Source organism: Schistocerca serialis, chromosome 4, assembly GCF_023864345.2.
Source record: "Schistocerca serialis cubense isolate TAMUIC-IGC-003099 chromosome 4, iqSchSeri2.2, whole genome shotgun sequence".
NCBI lineage: Eukaryota > Metazoa > Arthropoda > Insecta > Orthoptera > Acrididae > Schistocerca > Schistocerca serialis.
The window spans coordinates 693,030,326-693,058,073 of NC_064641.1; the positions used below are offsets into that span (position 1 = coordinate 693,030,326).

Consider the following 27,748-nt stretch of genomic DNA (forward strand, 5'->3'; position numbering starts at 1 on the left):
GTTACACCGTCCGGGTTATCTGGATACTTCCCACTAATACCAACCTGTCAGAACTCCGGAGATGGGAACTTGCCCTTCAGTATATCCTCTCTTCCCGTTACTCACCAGGCCTCAACCTCCGCTAATTTCAAGTTGCCGCCCCTCATACCTCACCTGTCATTCAATAATATCTTTGCCTCTGTACTTCAGCCTCGACTGACATCTCTGCCCAAACTCATTGCCTTTACAAATGTCTGCGTGTGTGCGTGCGTGCGTGCGTGCGTGCGTGCGTGCGTGCGTGCGTGTGTGTGTGCGTGTGTGCGTGCGTGTGTGCGCGAGTGTATACCTGTCCTTCTTTTCCCCCTGAGGTAAGTCTTTCCGCTCCCGGGATTGGAATGACTCCTTACCCTCTCCCTTAAAACCCATATCCTTTTGTCTTTCCCTCTCCTTCCCTCTTTTCTGATGAAGCAACCTTTGGTTGCGAAAGCTTGAATTTTGTGTGTGTTTGTGTTTGTTTGGGTGTCTATCAACATGCCAACGCTTTCGTTTGGTAAGTTACATCATCTTTGTTTGTAGGTATATTTTTCCCATGTGGAATGTTTGAGAGAGAGAGAGAGAGAGAGAGAGAGAGAGAGAGAATAAGAGCAGTGCTGTCACACTTCCCTGGGCACTCCACATGATACCCTTGTCTCTGATGAATACTTGATATCCTTGACAACATACTGCATTCTGCAACCTAAAAAGTCTTTGAACCACTCACATATTTGAGAACCTAGTCCATACGCTTGAACATTTAACAATCCGTAGAGTGGCAGTGTGTCAAATGCTTTCCAAAAATCTAGGTGTATGGAACTGCCTGTTGCGCTTCATCCATGGTTTGCAGGATATCATGTGAGAAATGGGCAAGTTGAGTTCTAAATTGGTGCTGACTTGTGATCAGAAGATTTTCTCATTTGAGGAAATTTATTGTGCTCGAACTTAGATGATGCTCAAGAGTACTGCAGGAAACTGACATTAAAGATATTGATCTGTAATTTTGCTGGTCTGTTCTTTATGCTTCTTATATATAGGAGTCACCTGCACTTTTTTCCAGTTGCTTGGGACTTTGCACTGGGCAAGAGATTCACAATAGATGCGAGATAAACAAGGTGCCGATGCCAAAGAGTTCTCTCTGTAAACCTGAATTAGTACTTCATCAAGACCTGCCGACTTATTTGCTTTCACTCAGTACCATGGATCCATGTCCTCCACATAGAAATCTGTGCGATGATGAAATGGTGATACGTCTATATGAACCACCTGTGTGAATGATTTTTTAGATGCAAAATTTAAAACTTCAGCTTTCTTTACACTATTTTCTACTGCCACACCAGACTGCTCTGTGAGTAAATAGAAGCCTTTAACTTGCTTCATTATTTTATGCAGCATGAGAAATTTTTCAGGTTCTCAGCATAATCTTTTGCTGTTGTTTGACGATGAAAATTGCATTCTCGGAACATCGATCATTTTATAGATGCACAAATTTCTATCAAATTTTCCAGTTGAAGTGTCTGCATTCTTTTTTAAACTGAAGATGTGACAATCCAAGTTTCCTCAGCTTTTTACAAATTTTGTTATTAAACCAAGTATATGTTTTCCATCCTTAATCAATACTTCTCCAGAATATTCTTTACAATCAGTTTCAACTTGGGCCATAATTCTTCATGTCAGTCATATTGGAACTAAATGATGCCCATTCACTGTCTAAGTAGTGTGGTAACAACTGATTTCCTGCTCTCTCCAGCATAAAAACTCCTCCACTCTTCTTGATGGCATTATTAACTTCAGGAACTGTCATCACTTCAGTGACATGGTCACTAATCGCTGTCTCTATACTGACTTTGTCGATAAGATCAATCTGTTTGTAGCTACAAGGTCTAAAATATTTCTAATATGTGTGACTTGTCTAACTACATATTCAAGATTGTTTTGGAAGAATATGTTAAGAACTACTTCACAAGATTGTCTATTCGTACCACCTACAATTCATCCATAGACATCCCAGTGGTACTAATATTGCATGTCAGGGTACTTCAATGGTACTGAGTGTAGACTTTCTTAGAATTTGTCTGTAACTGTTACGGAGGAATCAGGTGACTGGTAACAACATCTGATGATTAACGTAAGATCATTTATTCCAGTTACTCACAGCCAGATAACTTTACAGTCAGTTTAAATTTCATCCTAAATAAACATAATATTTTATCAGTTGCAATGTCCACTCCTCCTCATATAATATCTAACCTGTCTTTTTGATAAATGTCCCATGCCTCATTATATATTTTGTAGTTTTATTCCTCAGGTTACATCCAACTCTTGGTTCTGGGCATAATTTGAGCATGACAGCTTTCCAGGAGGGTGGTAAATTCACAGGCATTGTTACAAATGCTGAGGCAATTTACTATTAAAGTTGTATATTCGAAATATTTTTACGTTGGATGCAGTCTGATTTCACTCTCTGTGTATCGACTGATAAGAATTCATCAGAGGACCTCAAACTATTGCTTAGTATAAAAAAAGAAAAAGAAAACCTTGTGAATTCCATAAGTAGTGTTACTGAAGTAGTTGCTTCCTCTGTGTAATGCACTTCTGACCTATCTAGGAGAATTCTGCAATCCTCCACCCCATAAGGCATGTCCAGAAATCTTCAGCTAAGACCATTAAGGAATGATGGGGCCTCTGGTTGAGACATACCACTTGGCTCTAACCCGTAGGTCCCCAATCAGTTCTGGGTATGGTACTTCAAAGTGTAGGCTCAACATGCTTAACATTGGAGCTCCTGATAACTAGCAAACATCTCCCCCTCTTGGCCTGCGTGGACACTCCTGAAGGAGCAGTCACTTGTCCAGATGGAGGGAAATTTAGTGAAACCAGACAGCCATTCCCCACTTTTCCCTTGCTGTCTCTAGCAACATGAAGAGTTACAACCTGCCACTCACACTGTGGTGAGTGCAGTTCCTTCACATCAGGTATACTGGAAGGTGCCTCATTAGCAGAGCCCACAGGCAAAACAAGTAGCCTGTGAGGTTTCGTGTGATGTGCTAGTCACCCCATCACTGGTACACTCAGAGGCAGAAGTCTGCAGATGCCAGACTGTGACCAAGAGCATCTTAAACTGCACTCCATCGATAATAGTTAGTTTTAATTTTATTTGATTTCCACATTAATGAGAATATTGATACTACAAAGATTTTGAGAAAACTAAGTGGAATCATTATAAAGCCAAATAAAGAAGAGGTGGAAGGAAAGAAGAAAGATTTGAGTTTATCTCCCGTCAACTACAAGGTCATTAGAGGAAGGATGGATAAATGGAAATTTGCAATGTCCTTTTTTTAAATGGGTAATACTGGTATTTGTGATTTTTGAGAAACCATAGGAAACCTTCATCTAGATGGGAACTGAAGTCCTGTATTCCCAAATATACTACCTCTCTTGGTGCCCAAATGAAGGACTAGATACTGCAGACTATTCCATTCAGTTGATTCTGCCTTTTGAAAGAAGTTTTTCATGAAGTGGACATGGTATGATAGTGCATTCTTATCTGAAAGAGAAACTTATCACCAAAATACTGACTGTAGGACTGAACAGTAGTTTGGAAGATCCTGTTCCGATACTGCACTGCCCTCAAATGATCCTCAATAGCTATGAGAGGTACCCAACATCCAAACATATCGGCTCCCATGCTGAATTTGTGGGACTGTCTTAGATTTATTTTGATACCTGTCCACCTTCACATTCTTCTATGACAATCATCAAGCAACAGACAAATACACTTACGTTGGTAAAGAGAACGTGATACCATTGATCAAGAGTTCCATTCCAGATGTTCCCTCACCCACATTCTTTGCTCACCATGGTGCTTGGTGAGTTGGGACAGGAGTGTACTGTTGGTGATGGTCGCCTGGAGAACAAATCAATCATGTTATGGTTTCACACTTCTGGGACACACAGCCCTCTGTTTCCCCCAAAAAGGTAGCACAAAGCTCTGTCTCGGTAATTATGAGCCTTTATTTGTAGCAGTGATCAACCACTGATGTTGAACTTGGGTGATCACTACAAGGCAGATTTTCAATGTTTTTGTGTCTCATGGTAGTGGTTGAATGTTTGAATGTGACTGCTATGAAGTATAACAATTTGGCTATGCTGACAATCCTCCTCACTGTAAAATGACATTGTGTGCAAGACTTTTTGAATCACGTAGACAAACTGAATAGTATACATGAGCCTTATTGTCATGTTCACAGCTGGAGACACAGCCCACTTTACTGAACTGCACTGACAATACTGGTTTGCTTTTACTGCTTTATGCAATTTACTCCTTTAGCAGTTTCCTGTGGTCAGGAGAGGGTTGAACATACAGGGTGTTTACACCAAAATGCCCTATTTTCAGTTTGCTCCCAACACAAATAAAATAAAATATTTTTTTAATGAGCAAATGACCGTTTGACTAAGTGTTACTGTAGTTATCTTTTGTAGTATTTAGTTTTTGGTTTTTATGTCACTGTCAAGTACAGTGCTAAAAGTTCTTAGACCATTAACATGTCATATTTGTTATTGCAGTCCAAAGCATGTAAATGTGACTAACACATGTCTTTAAGATGTAACTGTCAAAATCAAAATGAAATAAACATATTTCTTTCTGAAGAAATAAGTTGTATGTCAACTTAAGTTAAAAAAAGGCAGTATGAAACTGAAATACTTCCATGTGAGCCACTATGGTGACATGAAGAATATCTCAATTGTATTCAGTTCCCATTCAGGTCTACTGCAACATTTCTGGAGGGATGGTACTGATGACTTCCACAGTCCAAGTATGGAGGTCTAGAAGGTCCTGCACTGTAGTGATGAACACCCTGTCCTTCATGTAGCCCCAGAGGAAAAAAAAAAAAAAAAAAAACCAATGGTGTGATGTCAGGAGAATCTGAAGGTGAATTCACAGTTCTGTCATGTCCATTTTAGCATCTTGGAAATATTCTATTCAGCATTTCCAGAACATCCAGTGAGAAGTGAAGTTGCACACCATCTTGTTGAAACCAAAGATTTGGTTGCAGGTCTCCAGAGGGTAAAGCAGACATCTCCAACATGTCTAGATACGTCATTCCTGTGACAAGCTCCTCAGCAAAGAAGGCTGGACCAGTTATCTTTTCGTGCATGAGGCCACACCGAAACATTCACTTTCATGCTATCTTGCTTATTTCACTGATACTGTGTGGATTCTGTGACCCCCAAATGCTTATACACAGACAGATCCAGTGGCATGGAATGTGGCCTTATCAGAAAACATTACACTTGGCAAGACAGCAGGAATCTGGTCCATTCGGTTAAGAATTTCAAATGCAGATCCATATACTCATTGGTTTCTTGTCTTCATGGCCTGCAGAATCTGCACTTTGTATGGATACAGAAGCAACAATTTTTTGAGGACCTTATCAATAATTGCACTGGTGTCTGAAATTCTTTCACAGCTTGACAGATTGATTTGCATGGACCTCATTGGAATGCTTGGTTGACATTCTCAGCTTATTTTTCAGAGAGAGGCTGACCTACCACCCCCCCACCCCCCCCCCACCCCTCTTTATGTCGCTTCAGAATGCTGCCAGTGTCCAGAAACTCCAAATGCCATGCTTTTTATCCTTTTTGTTTCAAGTACTACTTTCTTGTAAACAGAATGAAACTACCTTTGCAGCATAAAAATGGATTTCAACTCTTCTTCAAAAGCACAGTTTATGTCTTCTCCTGAACTGATGCCATTTTCACTTGGATGGACAATAGTGAAACAATGAAAATGCGCCAAATGACAAAAATTAAGCAGCAGTATTCAGTCCTTCTGCACCCAAGGGAAAAGTCAAATCTGAAACAAAGAAAAAGATTTACTATTTGTAAACTGCATAAAAAAATGGGGCATTTTGGTGCAGACACCCTATATTAACTTTGGGCTAAGTAGCAAGATAGAAAATTTGAAAAATTTGAGTATCAGCTGTCAGACCAACATGAATGCAGACAGAATAGTGTTACTGTTTAATTTTAATGATTTCAGCTGTTTCTCAATGCCACTGACACTAACATCTATATCATTCATCATTGCAGTGGTGCAAGAAGCAAACTGAGGCAGTAAACCTGTCTCTTCCATAACATAAATTTTCAAATGTTCATTTACTAATGAAGGTACAAATATACTTGCCTGGTTTACAATTTGTACCAGTGCAGAAATGAATTATATGGATATTAGTGGCACTGAAACTGAGAATCAACTAAAATCATTGAAATGAAACTAGGCACCAGGGCCTGAAAGGAGATCCCTGCCAGATTCTGTACAGAATTTGTGGCTGATTAAGCTCCCATTTTAAGCACAATGTACCATAGATCCTTTAAACAAAAAACTGTGCACAATGCTTCCATCTACAAGAAGGGTAACAGAAGTGATTCATAAAATTACCATTTAGTCTCATATGTTCTTGGCTCCTAAAACATATTCTGAGTACAAAAATATTGAAGTACCTTGAACAGAATGGCCTCCTTGATGGCAACCAGTGTGGATTCTGAAAACATTGATCAAACAAACTCAACTTTCACTTTTCTCACATGACATCTTGAAAGCCATGAATTGAGACAAATCAGGTGGACTTCTGTAAAGCATTTGACTCAGTACCAAGCCAATCTTTATTAAGCAAAGTGTGATTATATGGGATATGGGACAAAATTTGTAACTGGATTCAGGATTCATTAGTAGGGAGGATGGAGCATGATATCTTGGATGAAGAGCCACTGATAGAAGTAGAAGTAGCGTCAGACATGCTCCAGGGAAGTGTCTTGGGATCCTTGTTGTTCGTGGTGTATAGTAATCACCAGGCAGACAATATTAACAGTAATTTGCAGATGATGCTTTTTTTCAATAATAAAGCACTGTCTTAAAAAAAAGCTGTAGACGTATTCAACCAGACTTTGATAAGATTTCAAAGTGGTACAAATATTGCATGAAATGTACCCGAAGCATAAAATTATGCCACTGATAAAATGGAAAAATGTAGTATCAGATGATGATAATACTAATGATTCCCAGTTAGAATGAATCAACTCATTCAAATACCTCATATAACTATTTGTAGAGGTATTAAATGAAATAATTGCATTGGCTCAGTTATAGGTAAGGTAGGTGGCAGACCTTGTTTCATTGGTGGATACTGGGAAAATGCAGTCAGTCTACAATGGAGGTCGCTTTCAAAACACGACCATACAAAATAAGGCTAACAGGTGATATTGACCTTGTACAAAGAAGGGTGACCTAAGTGGTCTCAGATTTGTTTGGATCACTGCAGCATGTCAGGGAAAGGTTGAAAAACTGAATTTGCTGACAGGTTATCCATAAAATTTCAAGGACCAGTATTAAGTGAAGAATCTTGAGATATTCTTCAGCCTTGTATGTATCGCTCTTGGAGGGATCTTGAGGACAAGATTAGACTAACTGCAGCAAGCACAAAGGCATTTAAGAATTCATGGGAATAAACCCTGACTTGTAGTAATGTTATAAGCATCTTCTACCATGCACTTCGCAATGATTTGTAGAGTACGTATGTCGTCATAGGTTTAGTTGTAGTGTGAACTGGCAGTGCTGGAGCATAAAACCACTGACAAAGTGTGAAGTGACTCACGCCTATTTTGGCACAGAGAAACTTAAGTCCAATATAATGAAAAGGATAGTTGCTACTCAGCATATAGCGGAGATGGTGAGTCGCAGATAGACACAACTAAAAGACTGTAAATAGGCAACAAACACCCACACCCACACACCCACACCCACGTACACACGTGTGACCACAGTCTCTGCCAGCTGAAGCCAGACTGCGAGCAGCAGCACATGATGGGAGAGACAAATGGTTAGTGGGGGTAAGGAGGAGGCTGTGGTGGGGAGGGATAGCAGGGTAGGGGTGGGGGACAGTAAAGTGTTGCTTGTGGGGGCAATGTTAGACAAGTTGGAGAGGGGGTAGAGCAGCTAGGTTCAGTCGGGAGGTTAGACAGAGGGCAGAGGAGAGGGCAGAGAGTAGCAGAAAAGGAGAGATGTAAAATGACTAGGTGCGTTGTATAGTGCTGGAATGGGAACAGAGAAGGGGCTAAATGGGTAAGGACAATGACTTATGAAGATTGAGGCCAAGAGGGTTATGGGAACATAGGATATATTGCAGGGAGAGTTCCAACATGCGCAATTCAGAAAAGCTGGTGTTGGTGTGAAGGACCCATATGACACAGGCTGTGAAGCAGTCATTGAAATGAAGAATGACGTGTTGGGCAGCGTGCTCAGCAACAAGGTGCTCCAACTGTTTCTTGGCCACAATTTGTCACTGGCCATTCATGTGGACAGACAGCTCGTTTGTGATACCCACATAGAATGCAGCACAGTGGTTGCAGCGTAACTTGTAGATCAGGTTGCCCTGCCTTTTATGGGATAGGTGATGTTTGTGACTGGACAGGAGTAGGTGGTAATGGGAGGATGTATGGGACAAGTATTTCATCTAGGTCCTTGCCATGAGGCAAGGGGTTGGGAGCAGGGGTTATGTAGGGATGGATGAGGATATTTGTTTAGGTTCAGTGGGTGGCGGGATAACACTGTGGGAGGGGTGGGAAGGATAGTGAATAGGACATTTCTCATTTCAGGGCATGGCAAGAGGTAGTCAAAACCCTGCTGAAGAATGTAATTCAGCCGCTCCAGTCCTGAGTGGTACTGAGTCACGAGGGGAATGCTCCTCTGTGGCCAGTTGGTGGGACTTTGGGAGATGGTGAGTGAATGGAAAGATAAGACATGGGAGATCTGTTTTTGTACAAGGTTGGGAAGGTAGTTATGGTCTGTGAAGGCCTCAGTGAAACCCTCAGTATATTTTGAGAGGAACTACTCATCACTACAGATACGACGACCGTGGATGGCTAGGCTGCATGGAATGGGTGGTAGCTGTTGAAGTGCAGGTATTGCTGGTGGTTGGTAGGTTTCATATGGACAGAGGTACTGGTGTAGCCATCTTTGAGGTGGAAGTCAACATCAAGGCTTGTTGGACTGAATAGGACCAGGTGAAGTGGATAGGAGAGAGGGTATTGGAGGTTCTGGAGGAATGTGGATAGGGTTTCCTCATCTTTGATCCAGATCATGCAGATGTCATCAGTGAATCTGAACCGGGTGAGGGGTTTGGGATTCTGGGTGCTTAGGAAGGACTGGTCTAGAAAGCCCTTGAATAGGTTGGCGTAGGGTGGTGCCATTTGGGTGCCCATAGCCGTACCCCATATAGGTAATGCTTTCAAACGTGAAGTAATTGTGGGTAAGGATATAGTTGGTCATGGCAACTAGGAAGGTGGTTTTTGGTTTGAAATCCATTGGGTTTCGGGAAAGGTAGTGTTTGTTAGCGGTAAGGCCAAGGGCATTAGGGACATTAGTGTAAAGGAAGGCGGCATCAATAGTGACGAGCAGGGCACCATAGTAAAGGAACAGGAACTGTGGAGAGTCAGCGGAGGAATTGGTCTGCATCTTTTATTTAGGAGGGTAGGTTGCAGGTAATAGGCTGAAAGTGTTGGCCTGTGAGAGCAGAGATTCTCTCAGTGGGACCACAGTAACTGGCCACAATGGGGCATCCTGGGAGGTTGGGGTTATGGATTTTAGGAAGCATGTAGAAGGTAGAAGTGCAGGGAGTGGTAGGGGTGAGGAGAGAGACTCCGGAGAGACATTCTGGGATGGGCCTAAGGATTTGAGGAGAGACTGGAGATCCTGCTGGATTTCTGGAACAGGATCACTGTGGCAGGGTTTGCAGGTGGACGAATCTGACAGCTGGTGGAGTCTTTCTGCCAGGTAATCCTTGTGGTTCAAAACAACAGTGGTGGAGCCTTCATCAGCGGATAGAGTTATAATGTCGGGATCAGTTTTTAGGTAGTGGATTGTGGTTACTTCTGTGGATTTAAGGTTAATTTGCATGTTGAGGAATTTGGGGAATGATGGTGAGTCAAGATTCGAAGTTAAGAAATTCTGGGAAGTTAATGGTGGATGATTTGGAGGCAGTGGGGGTGGATCAAGGTTGGATGGAGGAGTGAACAGAGTCAAGCAGGGTTCAATATTGGTCTCTGGTTGACTCTGGCTGGTAGGTTTGGTGGCAAAAAAGTATTTCATAGTATGAAGGCTTTCACGACCGGATGACATATCTTCTGGTAAACCTTCCGGGAGGAGAAACACCTCTGAAGATGTCCAGCGCAGCTCTGGACGAAACATTAGGAGCTGAAGAGTTTCATGGACCACGACCTTACATCCCGGAAGGTTTACCAGAAGATAAAAAAGTATTTACACTGTAGGGTCTGAGAGAAGGAGAGGTGGTTTTGAAAAAGTACTGTATGATTGAATTTCGGAGTGGGGTAAAAGGTGAGGTCTCTAGAAAGGACTGATATTTCTGCTGGACTAAGGCTTTTGGAGGAAAGGTTCATGACTGTGTTTCAGGTCTGTTTAGGTTCTCTATTCTGTCTGGTAGTGGGAGGAAGTGTTTGAGAGTGGGGTAAATGTGGTAGGTTTGTGAGACAGGGTTTGTCAGCTTATGAGGGGACGTGGGAAAGGTTTAGAGGTTGTGGAGTGGTGGATAGCTGTAGTCTAAGTCGGTAGTATGAAGTGAACAGAGTGGAGAGTTTTTTGAGGTAGCATTGTTCATGTTGCTCTAGTTCCTGGAGGGCAAGTATTTCAATGTGTGTTATGGGATCCAGGAATTTGGGTTGCATAGCAGGAGAATTTTATGGATGGAGAGGACTATGTTGGTGAGGGTTGAGGACTTATGGAATCTGAAAAGATGGGGGTCATTGTAGAAGGAAGGGTGGCAGCCGGATATTGGTAATTTGATGGTAGGGCCATTTGGGGGTATTCCATGAGCCAAGCAACAATGCAAGAACAGTATGTGGGACTGGGTTCTGGCTAGGGGTAAAGAAACTTTTCTCTATTGAAGCAGAAGGATAAAAATGCGTAAATAACGTAAGTAACTTAGAAATGCGTCCAAAAAAATCGGCAAAAATCCATCCAAACACATGGAAAAAATCACGAAAAGGATGAAATGGGTGAAATAATGAGAAACAAGATGAAATCTGAGGGAACAGGCCGATAGTGAAATTGGCGCGAAGACACAGTGAGATCAGAGAAAAAATAATTAAAAAGGTTGTAATGTCGGTTGCAGGTCTGTGGATGGGTAAGTGTGAAGAAGGGGGACAGCTGATGTGACTAGATTAGGTGAAGTTAGTAGGTGTGAACTGGAATAGAGAGAGGAGGAGGAGTGGGGGTTGGGGAGGGATTGGAAGGAAGAGATACACGTTTGCATGGCAGGGGAAAGGTATGGGAAATAAGAAGCGAAAATACCCAAGAGTGACACTGGAAGAATGATCAATTTGAAGGTCCCTGCTCACTTCCACAAGCAGCACTTTGCATTCCCCTACACGTACTCTGCTATCCCCCCCCCCCCCCCTCCACCCCCCCACCCAACCTTCTCTTAGCCTCCACCACCCAGTTGCCTCTCCCATCATGCTCGCAGTCTGGCTTTAGTAGCCAGAGACTGTGGTCGTTGTGTGTGTGCTTCATAATATTGTTACAGTTCATTCTGGATTTTCCATTGTTTGAAATTGAAGCCCAGATAGAAACTGAAAAGTAAGGTGGTTATAATGATTATAAAGCTTCAACTCTTCTTCATCGGAGTGTAATTACACAAAACCAAACAATGGTTTACAATTAAGTCTCTGAAATAAGAGAAAAAATATAAGTCCGATAGACTGTCTGACATGGAAAACTGAACCCTATTTTCAAGAGTCATTGTACTAGTTGATGAAGAACTGAATGTGTAAGTACACAACACTGTATTGGGCCAAACCCAAAGTCCAAGAGGCCCGCACTGCAGAGGCCAAGTCTTGGTGTAGCTTGAGGACAGTTGCACGGTGCTCTGTCTCACACTGGGAGCTAAAGTTCCTGGTTGCTGGGCTGATGTCAGTTGACAGGTTGTGGGATGACTCCAGGAGAGCTTCTGATTGAGTAACAGTGGTAGTAGTTGGCTTAATTGCCCAGATAATTTGTCCGTGGAGAATTGCAGTAGCAGTGTTTGCCAAAATCCCTGTGACTTGTGGCATAGGCCACCCCTACGGTGTAGTGCTGTTATGCTGGAGAGCTAAGAGCCCTGACATGTGACTGAAACATGAAAATTACTTGATTGCCAAGTGTGCTATGGTTAATCCGTAAATGACATCTTCAGTTTCAATTGTGCAGAGACTCTTTTTCTCTGCTTGCTACGTCATCTCAACAGAAATGATTCTTTGAGAGGAGTAAAACCTTCTGTTTTCAAATGAGAAAGAATTTGGAGGTTGCTGCTAACAAGAAACATATGAACTAGTGAACAGATGACGAGTCTAGAGTATGTTGATGTCACAAAGTGAGAGTCAAATTGAATGGCTGCACGTAATGATGGGGAACTGGAATAAAATTTGTTTCACTGGAAGTTAATGTTAGAGTGACAGAAAAAGTGGTTTTAAAATGTTTCAATAATGAGTTGTGGCAGGACTGAGCCAAAGATTTTGAAAAGGAGGCTGTGTGGGAGTAAGATTTTGAGTTGAAAATGCAGATACATGATAAAGGCATTGAATATATGATGAATCACTTTTTAGAAGAAAAAAAGAGGAAATTCCATTTCTGTTTACCTTATATTAGTAATTTCATATTTGATGTAGCATTAATAAATGTAAATGGATCATCATAAAGTTGCTATGTATGATGTTTTCCATAAACGTTAAAGAGGATGTATAAATGTTGACAGTTTTTGAATCATTTAGTTTTTACATGTTTTCTACACTGTTGCAGTACTCTTGCAGCATTTCGTAAAGCAAACATTACCTGCCTGCTTAGTATAGAAAAGAGCTCACGGGAAGAGCTCCTTGGGGACTCTTCAGAAGAAGCAAGTTTAAGACACAGGTAAGTGCTGTGATTTGCTCTCTAATCTGGACTAAACTTTATTACTAACAGGAATATGATATCATATATATTTCTTTCATTTTTATAGGCAAAGAAAAGATAAAGAAAGTCTGGTAAAACTGTCGACAGATGTAACAGAACAACTTCTTTCTATCAGCCGTGCATTGGCTGAAACAACAAAACATAGTGCAGAGACGTTGGATACATTAGGTATGTGCATTCAGTAATATCATAAACTTCTCCCTTATCTCCACATTGACAGATCTTTTTCCTTGATAGTTGAGAATGTAATCAATACCCAGCTTCTGGTATTTGTTCAAATTGCATGAACTAAAGCAAGTGAAGAATGTATTCTATTGTTATTTCAAATTGCTTGGTCAGAACTAAGCATGCTATGTTTGGGCTGCATCAGATGCTGGTCTGGTATTCAGTTTCAAGAAGGCTCATATCGCAGCTTTATATCCCTCACTCCGATTTCCCCATATCATTCCTAAATCTGTTTACAAGAATTCCAAGATGACCCTGTCACTGGTGCCTTCTGAACTAATTGTCATTACTGTTGAGACCTTAAAACTTTAACAAACTGAAAAGAGTTCACCAACCTGTGAACCTGATTGATTTTCACATAGACTGTTGTTGTAGTATCTGAAGCAATTTTGTAAGTATGACTTGTCACAATTGCAATACTGGAATAACGTACATTCTAGGTGGCCCACTTCAGTGGTGCTTATCTGTAAATTGCTTCTGCCCTCAGTAATGACTCTATAATGACATTTGCAGCTAATCTTAAGTGTTTGACTGACAAGTTTCTCTAAGTGCTCTTTAATTATTCATGTTTTGGGCTTTTAACATTTATAGTGATAGAGGCTGTTGTATACTTTAAAGATTCATTGTAGTTTCTGGCAACAAGTTCAACTGAGAGCTTACCTGACACAGAGAAGAATCTGAAGGCAAGGTCTCTACAGCAGTTAGGGGATATTAGTGACAGGACTCATGAAAAGAGAAAGAGCGAACAGCACTTGTGTCATCCCAGCTTGATTATGGATGCACAATCGGCATATCTGCAAGACGAAGTTACGTAGAACTATGAGATGCATTATCTCTTGAGGTAATTAGTGTTGCTTCAGGGGCATAAGCACTTTTTTCCCCAGCCTCTGTGTTGTGGTTGCTATGTCACCAGTGCACATAAAGCAGTAACTTGTGATATGGAGTGAGAAATGTGCAAGATGTTTTCTAGTCCTTAAAATTTCAGGCATGCAGCCGCACAAATAAAATTTCCTCCACTGATATTTCAGCCGCATATCGTCCAGCCATCCTCAGAGTGAGTCACAAGATTGACGACAAGATGCCAAGCATGGCCTTATATGTTCTACCGCGGCAGTACTGCGCATGCGGGTCACAGATGCTGGTCGGCAGCAAAGAAATACTCTTACACATGCGCCGCCTGTGGCGAAGTCATACAGACATTCGATTCGCGTATCGATGTATGATCGACGGCGGTGACACCATGATGACTTCTCTGCAGTTTCAATATCTATAGTTTAAATATCAGTGGAGGAAATTTTATTTGCGTGGCTGCATGCCCGAAATTTAATGGACTGTTCATTATGCTGCGAGTAGTTGAAAATGCACAAAATGTTTTATGTATGAAAGTGTCAGTATTTTGTACATCTGCTTAATTGCCTAGATTTGAGAATATAGCCAGAGACAGCTCAGTTTTTACACTCTATTTTGTATCTTTCACCAGTTTTCGTGTCTGAAGAAATACTGGTGAAAGAAAGGGACTGCATATAGCTTCATGCCTGAAATCTCAATGAATATTCAGTAAGACAGAAAGACATGAACTTCCTTAATCATTGCTTGCTGATCAATAGAAGAGTGCAGCAATAATTTCTTCTGAACAATGTAGTAATGTGTGATTTGTGACAAGAACAGATTTTTAGAAGTGGCTGTGGTGAATACCAGTGTTTTACACCATAGTCAGAGAAATCAACATATTGGCTTCTCATGAAGCCCAGAAACTCCCAGATTTGACAAAATTCAAAATTAATGATCAATGAATGAAGTTTTCAGATCTTAAGTTTGTTCAGATTGTGTCAGGTCCCCACCAACAAACTTTGAGTGACAATGCATTGCTTAAAAAGGGTAATTTTTTCTTAAGGAACATACGTCTACAGCTGTACTCTGCAAACTACAGTGAAGTGCATGGCAGAGATTACATCCCTTTGTACCAATTATTAGGACTTTCTCTCATTCCATTCGCATACAGAGCACAGGAAGAATGATCGCTTAAATGCCTCTGTGCATGCTGTAATTGTTCTAATCTTGCCTTTGTGATCACTGTGGGAGCAATAGGTTGGGGGTTGTAATATATTCCTAGATTAATTGCGTAACGTTTGTTCTAGAAACTTTCTAAGTATGTTTTCACGGGATACTTTGTGTCTCTGTGAGTGTCTGTAAGTTCAGTTCTTTCAGCATGTTCATGATACTCTCCCATTGGTAGAACGAACTTGTGAACATTCATGCTGCCCTTCTTTCAATCTGTTCAGTATCACCTCTTTGTCCTATTTGGTATGGATTCCACACACATCAGGATTACTCTACAATGTATCACACAGGTGTTTTGTATGCAATCTCCATTGTGGATTGATTGCATTTCCCTAGTATTCTTCCAATGAACAGTGGTGTGCCAGCTGCTTTATCTGTGACTGGGACTACACTGATAAGCCAAAGCATTATGACCATGCTGCTTTACCTGTGACTGGGACTACAGTGATAAGTCAAAGCATTATGACCACTGGCCAGCTGAGCAGACATGGACAGGGGATCAACCTAGTGAAGATATGGGCTGCCAATGAGGAAATCCATTGAGATAAGGGACTTTGACGTTACGTGATCTGATTAACTGTGCTTCATGATCTGACATTCCGTTTATCACAGGGTTGGTATGTATTTGTTCAACTTGTGCTTGTTGTCTGAGTACATTACTGTATATATTAGTGTACTACTGTCTTGAACTTATTGAGTAGGGAAATTTGTTACTCACACTAAACCATGTATGGCTAATAACATTTTTAGATGACTAGATTCTCCATTTATGGAGGGTGCTGATACTGCAACTGTATGTTCAATTAATGAAAAGCTGCTCCAGTTGATACTAAGAACTTCATTAAGTCCGCAACCATTTGCAACCTTTACATCAGGCTATTTTCAAGTGGGTCTGAAACTGCCATTGTGAGTGCGTGATATGATGGCCATATAAATATTTTACTTACTAGGAGATGAAAAATGAAGTTTAGATATATACAGTAGAAGTATGCGGGGTGCATCAGTAAAGTTTGTTGAATGGTCTCAGAAAATAAAGGAAACAATAGTTACAAATAAAATATCTTTACTGACCTTCAAAAAAGCACCATTGGCTACAACATACTTCTGACTTCAATTGTAAAGCTGTTTGTTAACTGCCAGCAACTGTTTGTTGTGGAATCACTTGAAGCACCTGTGTAAAGCATTGTTGGATATCCACCTCATTACAGGAGATGAGTCCTGGTGCTACCATTATGATCTGGAGATCAAGTGACAGCCAGAGGCATGGTGTTCATTGTCTTCTCCTCCTCCATTGGGTAGAAATTCATGATGGCTCAAGCCCGCGGTGTCAAAAAAGGCGATCATTCTCTTAATTGCGGTTTTTGTCAGCCATCATTTTTTGCCGAAGGGAAGCTGAAGAATAAGGACAAACACACACAGCAGACACTTTTTGGACAGGTGAATGTTGTAGTGAAAATCAAACAAGGAAGAATAAGATGGACTGGTCATGTACAGTTAATGCCGGAAACTCTGAGTGTTCAGAGTATGTTTATAGAAAAGTCTGAGGGGAAAAGAAGAGTAAGACCCAGGAAAATATGTCTTGAAGATATGGTAGGGACCTCAAAGCAGTGGGAATCAGGAACTGGAGGAGTAAAGAAATTGACAGATCAATGATCCTTTCTTTCTGCCTGATAAATAGCACAATAAGGCATCAAAAATTTTCATGAAAATTTCCTAATTCCCCTCTGACGATATGTATAATGTAACAGTAACAAATGTTATATTGTGCAAATATTAACTAACAAGCACATGCTTCCATACCTTGGTCTGTACAAAATTTATTTGTCATTGTTTTTGAATTTACATTCATTTTTTACGAAATTGACTCCCTCCTTTATTCATTTTGGATTTATACTAATACACAGCTAATTTGTAACCGCATTCCTTAAGCTTTTCTGGCTACTGAATTCTTAAAAATAAACTGTGAAATCATGTATATTTTTGTCTGCCTAATCCTCTAATGACTCACAAAGATTGGGTTTTTTGTGCTAATGGACCCCCCACCCCCCTTATGCTTTCTGCCAATAGATCTGCTAACTTGCCTATCAGGTGTGAACCATGAGAAATACATTCCAATACTTCCTATAGCAACCACTGGAACAGCACCGACCAGGATCCTGTCTAGTCTTTGTGTTTACTACATTTATAACAAAGTCAACCCGTGACTGGTCACTATGCCACAGGACCTCTACAAAATGCACACTTGTGTACAAAGTGGCAATTCATGTTTTGTCCAAGTCTCCTCCAGTACTTTAATTTATGTTTATAGCCAGGCTGTTTCCAGCTCCCCAACTACCAGAACCTGACCATGATTGCCAACATCCCTACATATTTTTCCTGCATTTGCCATTACCTGATTAAGACTAGTACTTGGTTCTACAAAACTTGTGATCTGGTATCCTTATCGTAATTTTTTCTGTCACTGCTGGCTTACAACCCCATGGCTACCTTGCAACAAAACTATTAGTTTCCTGTTCTGTTTATCTCGTGACTTCTTTGAAAGACGTCTAGCCCAGTTCTCCTGCATTATGATTAATCCAGGTGAGTATTGAGCCGCTTCCATTTCTGATTCTAGTAGAGGTGAAATCTATTGGTTAACTACATTTTGAATTTGCTAACAAGGTTTCTGCTTGTCTGCCCTTTGCTTGCCTCCATTTCCTGTTCAGTGTTTTTCTGATTTTTCTGGCTTAATCAACAATTTCATGGAAGAGCCTTATTGAGTACCCCTTTGTCTTTCCCACAGTATGCCCAATGAAACTACAATCTACATTTTTTGCAAAACACACTCAGTTTAGCTAACCTGTGGCAACATAAATCTTTAACATGGGAGTTGATGAAATAGGAACAATAGATACAATGAAATATAAAATTATGTGATGATTTCAAAATGTTTATCAGGTGTAAATGTTGTTGCCACAGTCTAGTCATAGAGATGGGCTGATGTTACCCTCACTCATATGCATTTACAGAATTACTGTGGTAACTGAAAGTCTGATGCTGGTAGTGCATGCACTTCAGAACACTGCATTTTAGCAGTGTGTGTTATTTTATCATGCAAAGAAACAATATCACATAAATGGGTGCCTGTCTTATATCTGATTCCAAAATAAATTTCATACTGATCTTAAAATTTGCTCTGTTACCAAAACTTCTACACAAGTCTTTGGTTGAAGGTTTGAATATGTTGGAGAGTTGATGGCTAAATGTATAAGCTTTATAGGGTTGCATATTTTACCCACCCTTATCACTCGATATTCTGTATAGGTGCTATCAACTTTGCTGTCTTATGCACAATAAAAAGTTTCATCATCATTGCCAAATGTGTTGGACTATGAAAATTAAGAACAGTGTATTATTAAGGAAGCAAATTACTTGTTGATTGATGTATGGGATAAGTGTTGAAATAATCGAAGAAAACCTGTTTTCAAGAAGTATTGGTTATTATACAAGAATGTTGTGAAAGTCTGCTGTTGCTGTTATTTTCTGAATTGGAATAACATGAGAGTACAATGAAACTAGTTAGTATGTATAATAGTGGAAGTGCTTTTCTGCTTTTGATAGAAGACAAATTAATCTTTCCATAAATTATGTACTTATTAACAGGTATGAGACCATCTGCACTTTTATTGTGCATATAAAATGAATAAAAAATGACATCTAACTTGATCACCTTTCATTTTCAGCCACATCATCATCTGTGGTGCACAGTACACATGAAGAACTTCACACGTTGGGTAGTGTTATAAACCAGTCTGGGAAGCTGCTATCTAAATATGGTCAAAGAGAATTTACCGACAAAATTTTAATATTTTTTGCATTTGGATTTTTTGTCGCTTGTGCAGTATATGTTGTTTTAAAGAGGTTATTTTGAGTGTCCTGTGTACAAAGCTTTTTAAAAAATTCTATTGTTAAGAAAAATTTTCCTTTCTTTATGTGTAACTTTTATTTGTAAATATATTGAACATATAAACTTGTACCATAATGTGCCTCTGATCTGTTGATTGATTTGAAAGAAGTTGGGGCGAGAAACACTTGTTGTCAATTGTGTAGTTTCATTCAGTCTCTCTGATTTTGCCACTAGTGACGTAAATCTTCACAAAATGCAAGTGCAACTGCTTCATCAGGCTGTGATGAAAAATCTCAACTGAAATGCAATAACCCTGAAAATGATACTACTTTTGCTCTAGAACATGTACAGGTAAATAAAAAAAATGAAGTACAGTTAGTTGAAAAACTTTTGTTCATAAAATACACATGACATAATATTTGTAATCTACAGGGTGATTGTAATTAAAGCCAGTTTCAGAACACTGTAAAAAGTGAACCACTGCTTAGAACATCAAATTTGAACAGAATATTATCGAAGAAGGGGGAAATGTTATGGGGGGGGGGGGGGAACTTAATAAAAATCTTACCACTAGATGGCACTGTATGCATAAAAATGTGTAAAATAAAGGATGTGGGGTACATGGCTGTTCTTCAGTTTGCATTTGAGATGCTTGATATAACTGTCTCAATGCAGGATCATCAGATGCTGGTAAAGCTCTTCTACAAGAATGGTGACTGTGTGCCAACAACTCTGCAGAAGTTCTGGACACTCAGGCTATGAAAAAGGGTGTTGGTCCAATGTGTGCCAAGGATCTGGAGAAAATGATTACAAAATTTGAAAAGCACAGGTTCTTTTGAAGTGCTGTGTTGCAGAGGGAGGAAAACAGTTGATCTGATGTCAGTAGATGATGTGGCCACAGCACTGCGGTGCACAGGGAATTGCCTCAATTTTGGACATGTCTGTGACCACAGTGCAAAAAAATCCTACAAAACATATTGCATTGCTATCTATACAAAATTACTCATGTTCAGGAGTTGCCTCATTCTGAGCTGCCAGGAAACAAAAGTTTGCTCTAGAATTTCTCGATTGCATGTAACTGGACAATGAATGATCATGGAACATTCATGGACAGATGAAGTCCATTTCTGTTTCCAAGTACATGTCAGTACTCAGAATTGCAGAATGTAGGCAATGGAAAATTCGCCCACACACCAACCGGTACTGCTTTATTCTGCAAAAGTAACTGTGTAGTGTGGGTTGACAGCATCATTTACTGTAAGGCCTCAGGAGGTGGGTCCTGCAGATGCTGTTTCCTTTACTGTCACTGGTAAACACTATGAGAGCCTTTTGAGCACCACATTATTCATACCCTTCAACAACATGGCTGTGACAGTAGGATTATTTTTACACACGATGGCACTACTTTGCACATTGCACAGTGAAGCATCTGCTGCAGAGGCATTTTGGAAATGCTAGAATTACCAGCCATCATTTCTCTACAGCTTGGCCATCTGGATCACCTAATCTAAATTCATGTGACTTCTGGCTGTGTGTCTATCTGGAAGATGCTGTGTACAGTGCTCTGATTACAAACATAGTTGAATTGAAGCACATGTTGCACAACACATTCTCTCACATTCCTGAGACAGTCAGATCTGTTGTGGAACTTGCCATGTTTCAACTTCATCTTGTGGCAGAAAACTGTATTCAACATGCCGTGTACCACCCTCAGGAGAATTAAAGACAAATTTTGTTTTTGCTGTTTATGAAGTTTCTGGCCTAAGGACCATTAAAAACTGAAGTCATTGTTGTTTTGTACACGGTTTTTGACCTCGGGACAGTTAAAAACTGATTTTTCCTGTCTGACTTGCTATGACCTTGCTGCAGTGGATAGGCTCACCTAACCAACAGTGCCACAACTGTTTAACACCAAACTTGTGCAGTCATGCACATTCCACAGTATGGTTGGTTTAACGTGCAGCTTGCACTATAGCTGTCATTTTACAATTCATGTGTCATGCATAGCTGAACCCATTTACAGTACGATGCTTATTGGTGCCATCTAGTGGTAAAATTTCCATGAAAATTTTTTGTTTGCATAACATTTACCCCTTCTTTGATAATATTCAGTTCAAATTTGATGTTATTGTGAGAAGCATTTCTTTTCTTACAGTGTTTTGAAACTGGAACTTTAATTATAATCAGCCTGTACTCCTCACAACCTCCAAAGGCCAAACTGTATCACATAATGTCAAAGAATATTAAACATATAGATACTGACATAACAGCAGGCTGCTTAGAAATTTGGTAGTAATAAATTACTAGAGAGCTTGAAATAGCAAAATTAATATGCCAAAATTAATTTAGTTAAAAGTATCTTGTTGGCTCTCTGCAACCAATGTGCTCCAGTATGTACAGTCCAAGTGAGAAGAGCTTCAGATCTGGGCCTCACAGAGTTGCATTAAATGGTGAAATATAGAGATGCTGCTCACAGTCGTTTAAAGTTGAATTTGATGCCAACATTCTACGAAGATGCAGAAAGTTGCATAACAAGGTAAATATATATGTTCACCATGGCAAAATCAACTGTGCTCATTCTGTTGTGGCATCAGTATGAACCTAGCAATTTTGTGGAAGAATCTCTGTAATATGAAGGTTTTGAACAGAATGAAACTAGGACTCAACTCTAATGACAACCATTGTTCTGTCTTAAGATGCACACAGAATATAGGCGTGAAATTAAACATTACGAAATTCTAGGTACTCAAATAATATATGGGAATGCAGCCAAGTGAAGTCTTTTGGCATTTGTCAAAGGTGTCATTCAGCTGCATTCCTATAAGTTTTTTAAACATTTTATACACCAGGAGGATCTTGGGTTTCAGATTCTAGATAATTTTCATATCTCATTCTGAACACTTGGGATAAAGGTTTGTGAATGACAGCTGCTCAGTAACTACTGAGACATTTGCAATAATAAATTGAGGAACAAACAATGATAGCTTACACAGTACAAAAGTTCACAATCATAATACATTTGGACTTTTCCATCAAAACATAAGAAAGTTGCTCAATAAGGTAAATGAGCTTCACAAATCAATACACGACATTGAAAAATCTAAAGAAATTCCTACATGTGGAAGTCTGAAGTCCTGTAGATTCAGCAGGGTCACTTAAATGGATAAAAGTTAGTATCCCATCACTGTAGGCATGATGTGAGAAAAGAGGGAGTGGCTATATACAAAAAAAGTGGAATATGAAGTCCTAGACCATAGATGTCAGTCAACACTGCATTTGAACACCTGTCTGAGTGCTGTACTTCAAGTAATGGACTTGGAAACATGCAAGATAGTGATTCTGTCTCCTATAGGCCCCCCAGCAGGAAATCTTCATTAAGCAGTAGGGGTGGGTGGGGACAGGGGGGGGGGGGGGTGGCAGGTGCTAGTAGAAATGGCAAGAAAGTGATTGTGGAGATTTCAGTGTAGATTTCATCTCAGGTAGTTATGATCGAGGGCACCTACAATTAATGATTTGCAGCTTTGGTTTGACACCACAGTAACACTTCTAACAATAATAAGAGAACATAGCAAAGCATCAGTTGATAGTTTATTTTTGAATTCACCTGTTTTTAATGAAATAGATTGGAACACGACAATAAATGGTTTATTTGACCATGATGGCAGCAATAACACATCCACATCAAGTAAGTTTAACTAAGAATGGAAAATGAAAATTTCACCAAATTGTAAATATGGACTCATTTAAACCACTCAAAGAGAATTTACAGGCTGAAATATTGGAAAAAGTTTACCAAAGAACACAAAGCATATGATACGTTTATTATAACACTGAGAACCTGGTTTTTCTTTAGAGGTGGCCATGAGCATTTACAGTGAGGAAAAAAAAGTTGAACACCTACATTGCAGTAGCAGTGAGCAAATCATACAAAATTAAAATCAGTGGCTGCTAAATTGAATGAATTCTTCACAACAGTAGCTGTAAATACGGAAACAAAAAAAAAAAATCTTTCATTGAAAGTATCCAGTAAACCTACTTAGACCAATAATACATTTGCCACCTCAAGATATCAATTTTGCTAACTTCCAGTTAGGGAGATCATGAAAATCATTAGATGACTAAAAAGAAGTAACTTCTCTGGCTGTGATTACATTGCAGCCAATGTACTAAAATCATGTGCCGACTTGATAGTGCCACTCGTTGATGAGTCAAGGAGTATTTCCTGAAAGACTGAAGTATGCAGAAACAACACTAATGTGTGAAAGTGGAGATAAGCACTTGATATCTAATTATAAACAGATCTCACTCCTTTGCGCATTGTCATAAATTTTTGAGAAGATAGCCTACAATACAATATTGAACCATCTTTCTGAAAATAACCGTTTAACAGCAGCTCAGTATGGCATCAGTCAAGGCTTTCCTACTGAGGAAGCAACAAATGATCACGTAAACTCAATATTAGTGGAAATAAATGGCAGAAATCAGTCTGTTGGCATTTTCTGTCATCTTTGACTGTGTACAATGTAAAATTCTGCTAGGGAAACTACAATGGTATGGCATCCTTTGGGTGGATGGAGCTGTATATTAACAATGAAAAAATGTAGACCTACATTAGCAAATGATACAAAAGGTATAAGGTTAAACCCATAGTGGGGAAACAAAATATGTTGTAGTGCATGTTTGGTGCTTGACTGGCTCCTCTTCTTGGCCTAGATAAATGATTTATTGGGGACATTTGAGGAACCTTCAAAAACTCTTAATGTTTGCAGGGGGGGTCCAAATGCATCCATACCAGAAAAAGATGGAATGAGCTTACATCTGGTTCGCAGCTAACACCTTAACCCTTGATTTTACAAAAATAGCATATTAAGCAATTCCAAACAAAAATAATTTACAGGTACCAGAAGTAGTCATCAGTGGGGAAACACTGGATGAAGCTCCATGTGTGATGTTCCTGGGTATCCAGATTGATAACAAACTGAGGTAGAACTAGCATTTGGATAAGTTAACCAAAAAACTCAGTTCTCCTTGTTTTGCACTCAGATACCTTGCAATGTGTTATCCTGTTAACAAGACTGCTAGCATACTTTCACTTAGTTCTGTCTTCTGGCATAATCTTCTGAAGCACAGCAATTAAGGCATGTTTGTTCTACAGAAATGCACAGTATAGATATTGTGTAAAGTGATAACCAAACTTCTTGCAAAAGCCTCTGCCGGGATTTAGACATTCTTACACATACATGCCTTGTGTACTCCCGAATGATATTTGTGGTTAATAATGTGTGATTTAGGATGAACTTTGCAATTCATAATCACAATGCTAGAAGTAGAAATCGCTTCCATGTAAGCTGTGCATTCCTTTCTAGGATTCAGAGTTTTATATTCTTGTGCAAAAATCTATAACAGGTTGCCACTGAACATCAGACAGGAAATTGAAAATCCACAAATATTTAACACAAAGTATCAGAATACTATGAACCACTCCAACTGCAATATATTCGATTACTTGAACACAGGAATGTAAATTCTGCCCAATCTGATGTTGTATTAGATAGATCCTGATTTTTTCCTGATAGTGATACAGCTAATAGTGCTCTTTGTCAAGTTGAATGCTTTGTTTGAATTATTAAACATTAACAGAAACTAAGTAGCATAGGGGGAGGAGCAGTGGTTTTTTAAAAGTAGCCTTTTTTCGCCTGAAATACATATATAACAGAATACAAAAGTACTTACCATAATTATCAGTAGTAGATTAGGGCTAGTCATAATTTGTTTTTACGGTCGCAGGTTCGAATCCTGCCTCGGGCATGGATGTGTGTGATGTCCTTAGGTTAGTTAGGTTTAAGTAGTTCTAAGTTCTAGGGGATTGATGACCTCAGATGTTAAGTCCCATAGTGCTCAGAGCCATTTGAACCATTTGAATTTGTTTTTAGTATAGTTCACAGAAGTAGCTAACAGCGGTTGCCCCTTCCCGTTAATGAATGAGATCTGTTTAAAAAATTCTGGAACGTTTGTAATTATGTGCCAATGGTGTGTTGGAGCGAAGTGACATTGGTGCCACTGCACACTCTTGTGTTTAATGTGTAACTGCCAGAAGTTTCATTGTTGTATGTCAGTTAGTTATTGTTCAGTGCAGTATTGAGTAGAAAGTTATGTCACACAGTTTGCGAATTTCGAGATGGGAGAGTTAAGCAGTAATGTGTTTGCATTAAATTTTATGTGAAACTCAAGAAAACCTTTACAAAGGACACCAAAATATGCACCAAGCCTACGGTGATGAGTGCTTAAGCTGTACTCGGTGTTACGAATGGTGCACATGGTTTAAAAATGGCTGGATGGAAGTTAAAGATGACCCTCATTCAGGATGCCCTTCAATATCTATCGATGATGCTCACATCAGGAACATCAATGAGATTGTGCCTGTCAGTCAAAGACTGACTGACTGAGAGATTGCGGAAGAATGTAACATCATGTCATTAAATCCTGACACAGCATCTTGGAATGCATTGCGTTGCCACCAAATTCGTCGCATGGATCATGACTCAAGAACGTAAAGTCCCTCGCCTCACAATATATGAAGAACTTTGGGATCGCACAAATGAAAATGAGATGTTCCTTAAGAGAATCATAACAGGTGATGAGACATAGATCTACGGTTATGATGTTGAAACAAGGTTCAAGCTTCACAGAGGGAAGGAAAGGTTCTCCAAGATGATAAAATGCTCATCAGATCATGTCAAATGTCAAAGCCATGCTGATAGTTTTCTTTGACTTTGAAGGATTAGTTCATCATGAATTCAGGGACTAACCGTTAATTGATGGTACTATCGGGATGTGTTGCGATGCCTGTGAGAAAATGGCCTGCATTATAAGAACACACCCATACATTCGTCCCTGTTGGTGCATGACCACTGCACAAAAAACGACCTCACTGTGCTACTTCATGCCCTGGTCCTCCACAGACTTTTTTTTTTTTTTTTTAAAAAAGTTGAAAACCCTGTTGATAGGATTTGCAACAATAGATGAGACAAAAGAAAATTCTCGGATGGCATGTTACGTGATCCAGCAAGAGGCATACCAAGACTGTTTCTGGAAATGGAAATGGTGTTGGGAGCAGTGTATCAATTGTGGAGGAGAGTATCACAAAGGAGACCATGCACAATAAGTAGAAGGTAAGCGTAGAAAAATTTTGTGGACAAAGTCCATAAAGTTTGGAACAAACCTCATATAACTTCACCTGTTACATATTCCTGAAGTCTCTTCTTGCTGGTACCCCAATACTGTACCCAGAAACTTACATGTTTTCCATCAATTCCTCAAGTTGGTCTAACACTTCCTCTGTCGACCCTGATGTCCATTGAGGCATTGGCACACAAACTAAATCTAGTTACCTGTAAGTTATTACTGCTATTCTACTCTTCATAAAAATATATAAATCGTGTTTTTTATGCTGTTGCTATTACTGATTCTTGTATTTCTGTCATTAATACACTTTAAGAAAAAAGAAAGAAGCACCATGAAGGACCTATCCTCTTGGGATGAAAATCAGTGGATCTGGTGTACACATACAGACAAACAAGTGACTACAGTTTCAGAAATATTGAACAATTTATTCAAGAGTGAGAGCTTCACAAATTGAGAAAGTCAATAATGCATTGGTCCACCTCTGGCCCTTATGCAAGCAGTTGTTGGATATTGTCCTGAGGGATACTGTGCCAAATTGTGTCCAATTGGTGCCTTAGATAATCAAAACCCTGAGATGGCTGGAGGGCCCTGCCCATTATGCTCCAAATGTTCTCAGTTGGGGAAAGATCCGTCAGCCATGCTGGTCAAAATAGGGTTTGATAAGCACAAAGACAGGCAGCAGAAACTCTTGCCATGTGTGGACGAGCATTATCTTGCTGAAATATAATCCCAGGATGGCTTGTCATGAAGGGCAACAAAATGGGGCATAGAATATCATTGATGTATCACTGTACTATAAGGTTCTCATGGATGAAAACCCAAGGGGTACTGCTATGAAAAGAAGTGGTACCCCAGACCATCCCTCCTGGTTGTGGAGGGTGACAGTCAGGATGGTATCCCACTGTTGCCCAGTGCGTCTCTAGTCACATCTTTGGCCTGACATCTCATTTAATGGAATATAATTGTCTTCAGTGATAAGTTCTGCTTCAGACTGAGTCCCGACAACCAGAGATCTTAATCAGAAACAGTGCATTTGATATATTTTGTGTTAAAGGCATTTTAGGCAACTCATTGTGGGTGAATAGAATGGTAAACTTTCAAGTACCTCGAATCTGTTAGAAACTGTATGAAATGAATTCAAATAGAAACACGGTACAAAAAACTACCATTCAGTACAGTTCTGAATATTGACATTTTCTCCAAAAGGCAGTTTTTGTTTGTATTTTGTGAAACTTAATCATCATCAGAAACCCCTACCTGAAATAGCAATGCTTGTGGGAAAAAAAGTCTGATAACTGTTGTGATTTTTAACGCTTGAGTGAGACTGAATCACCAAGCGATCTAAAAATTAAGATTTCCAATATTTTTTTGAAGCAGCC

General features: G+C 39.7%; 1 protein-coding gene across 1 annotated transcript in view; it reads left to right on the forward strand.

Moving 5' to 3' along the window:
* Positions 1 to 19,319, forward strand: part of LOC126473195 (vesicle transport protein SEC20) — a 37,164-nt gene extending 17,845 nt beyond the window's left edge. The window contains exons 3-5 of the mRNA XM_050100090.1: positions 12,860 to 12,970; positions 13,059 to 13,180; positions 19,021 to 19,319. Of these exons, the coding sequence (XP_049956047.1) occupies positions 12,860 to 12,970; positions 13,059 to 13,180; positions 19,021 to 19,208 (421 nt within the window). The 3' untranslated portion in view covers positions 19,209 to 19,319. The remainder of the gene's footprint in view (positions 1 to 12,859; positions 12,971 to 13,058; positions 13,181 to 19,020) is intronic.
* The last annotated feature ends 8,429 nt before the right edge of the window (positions 19,320 to 27,748 follow it).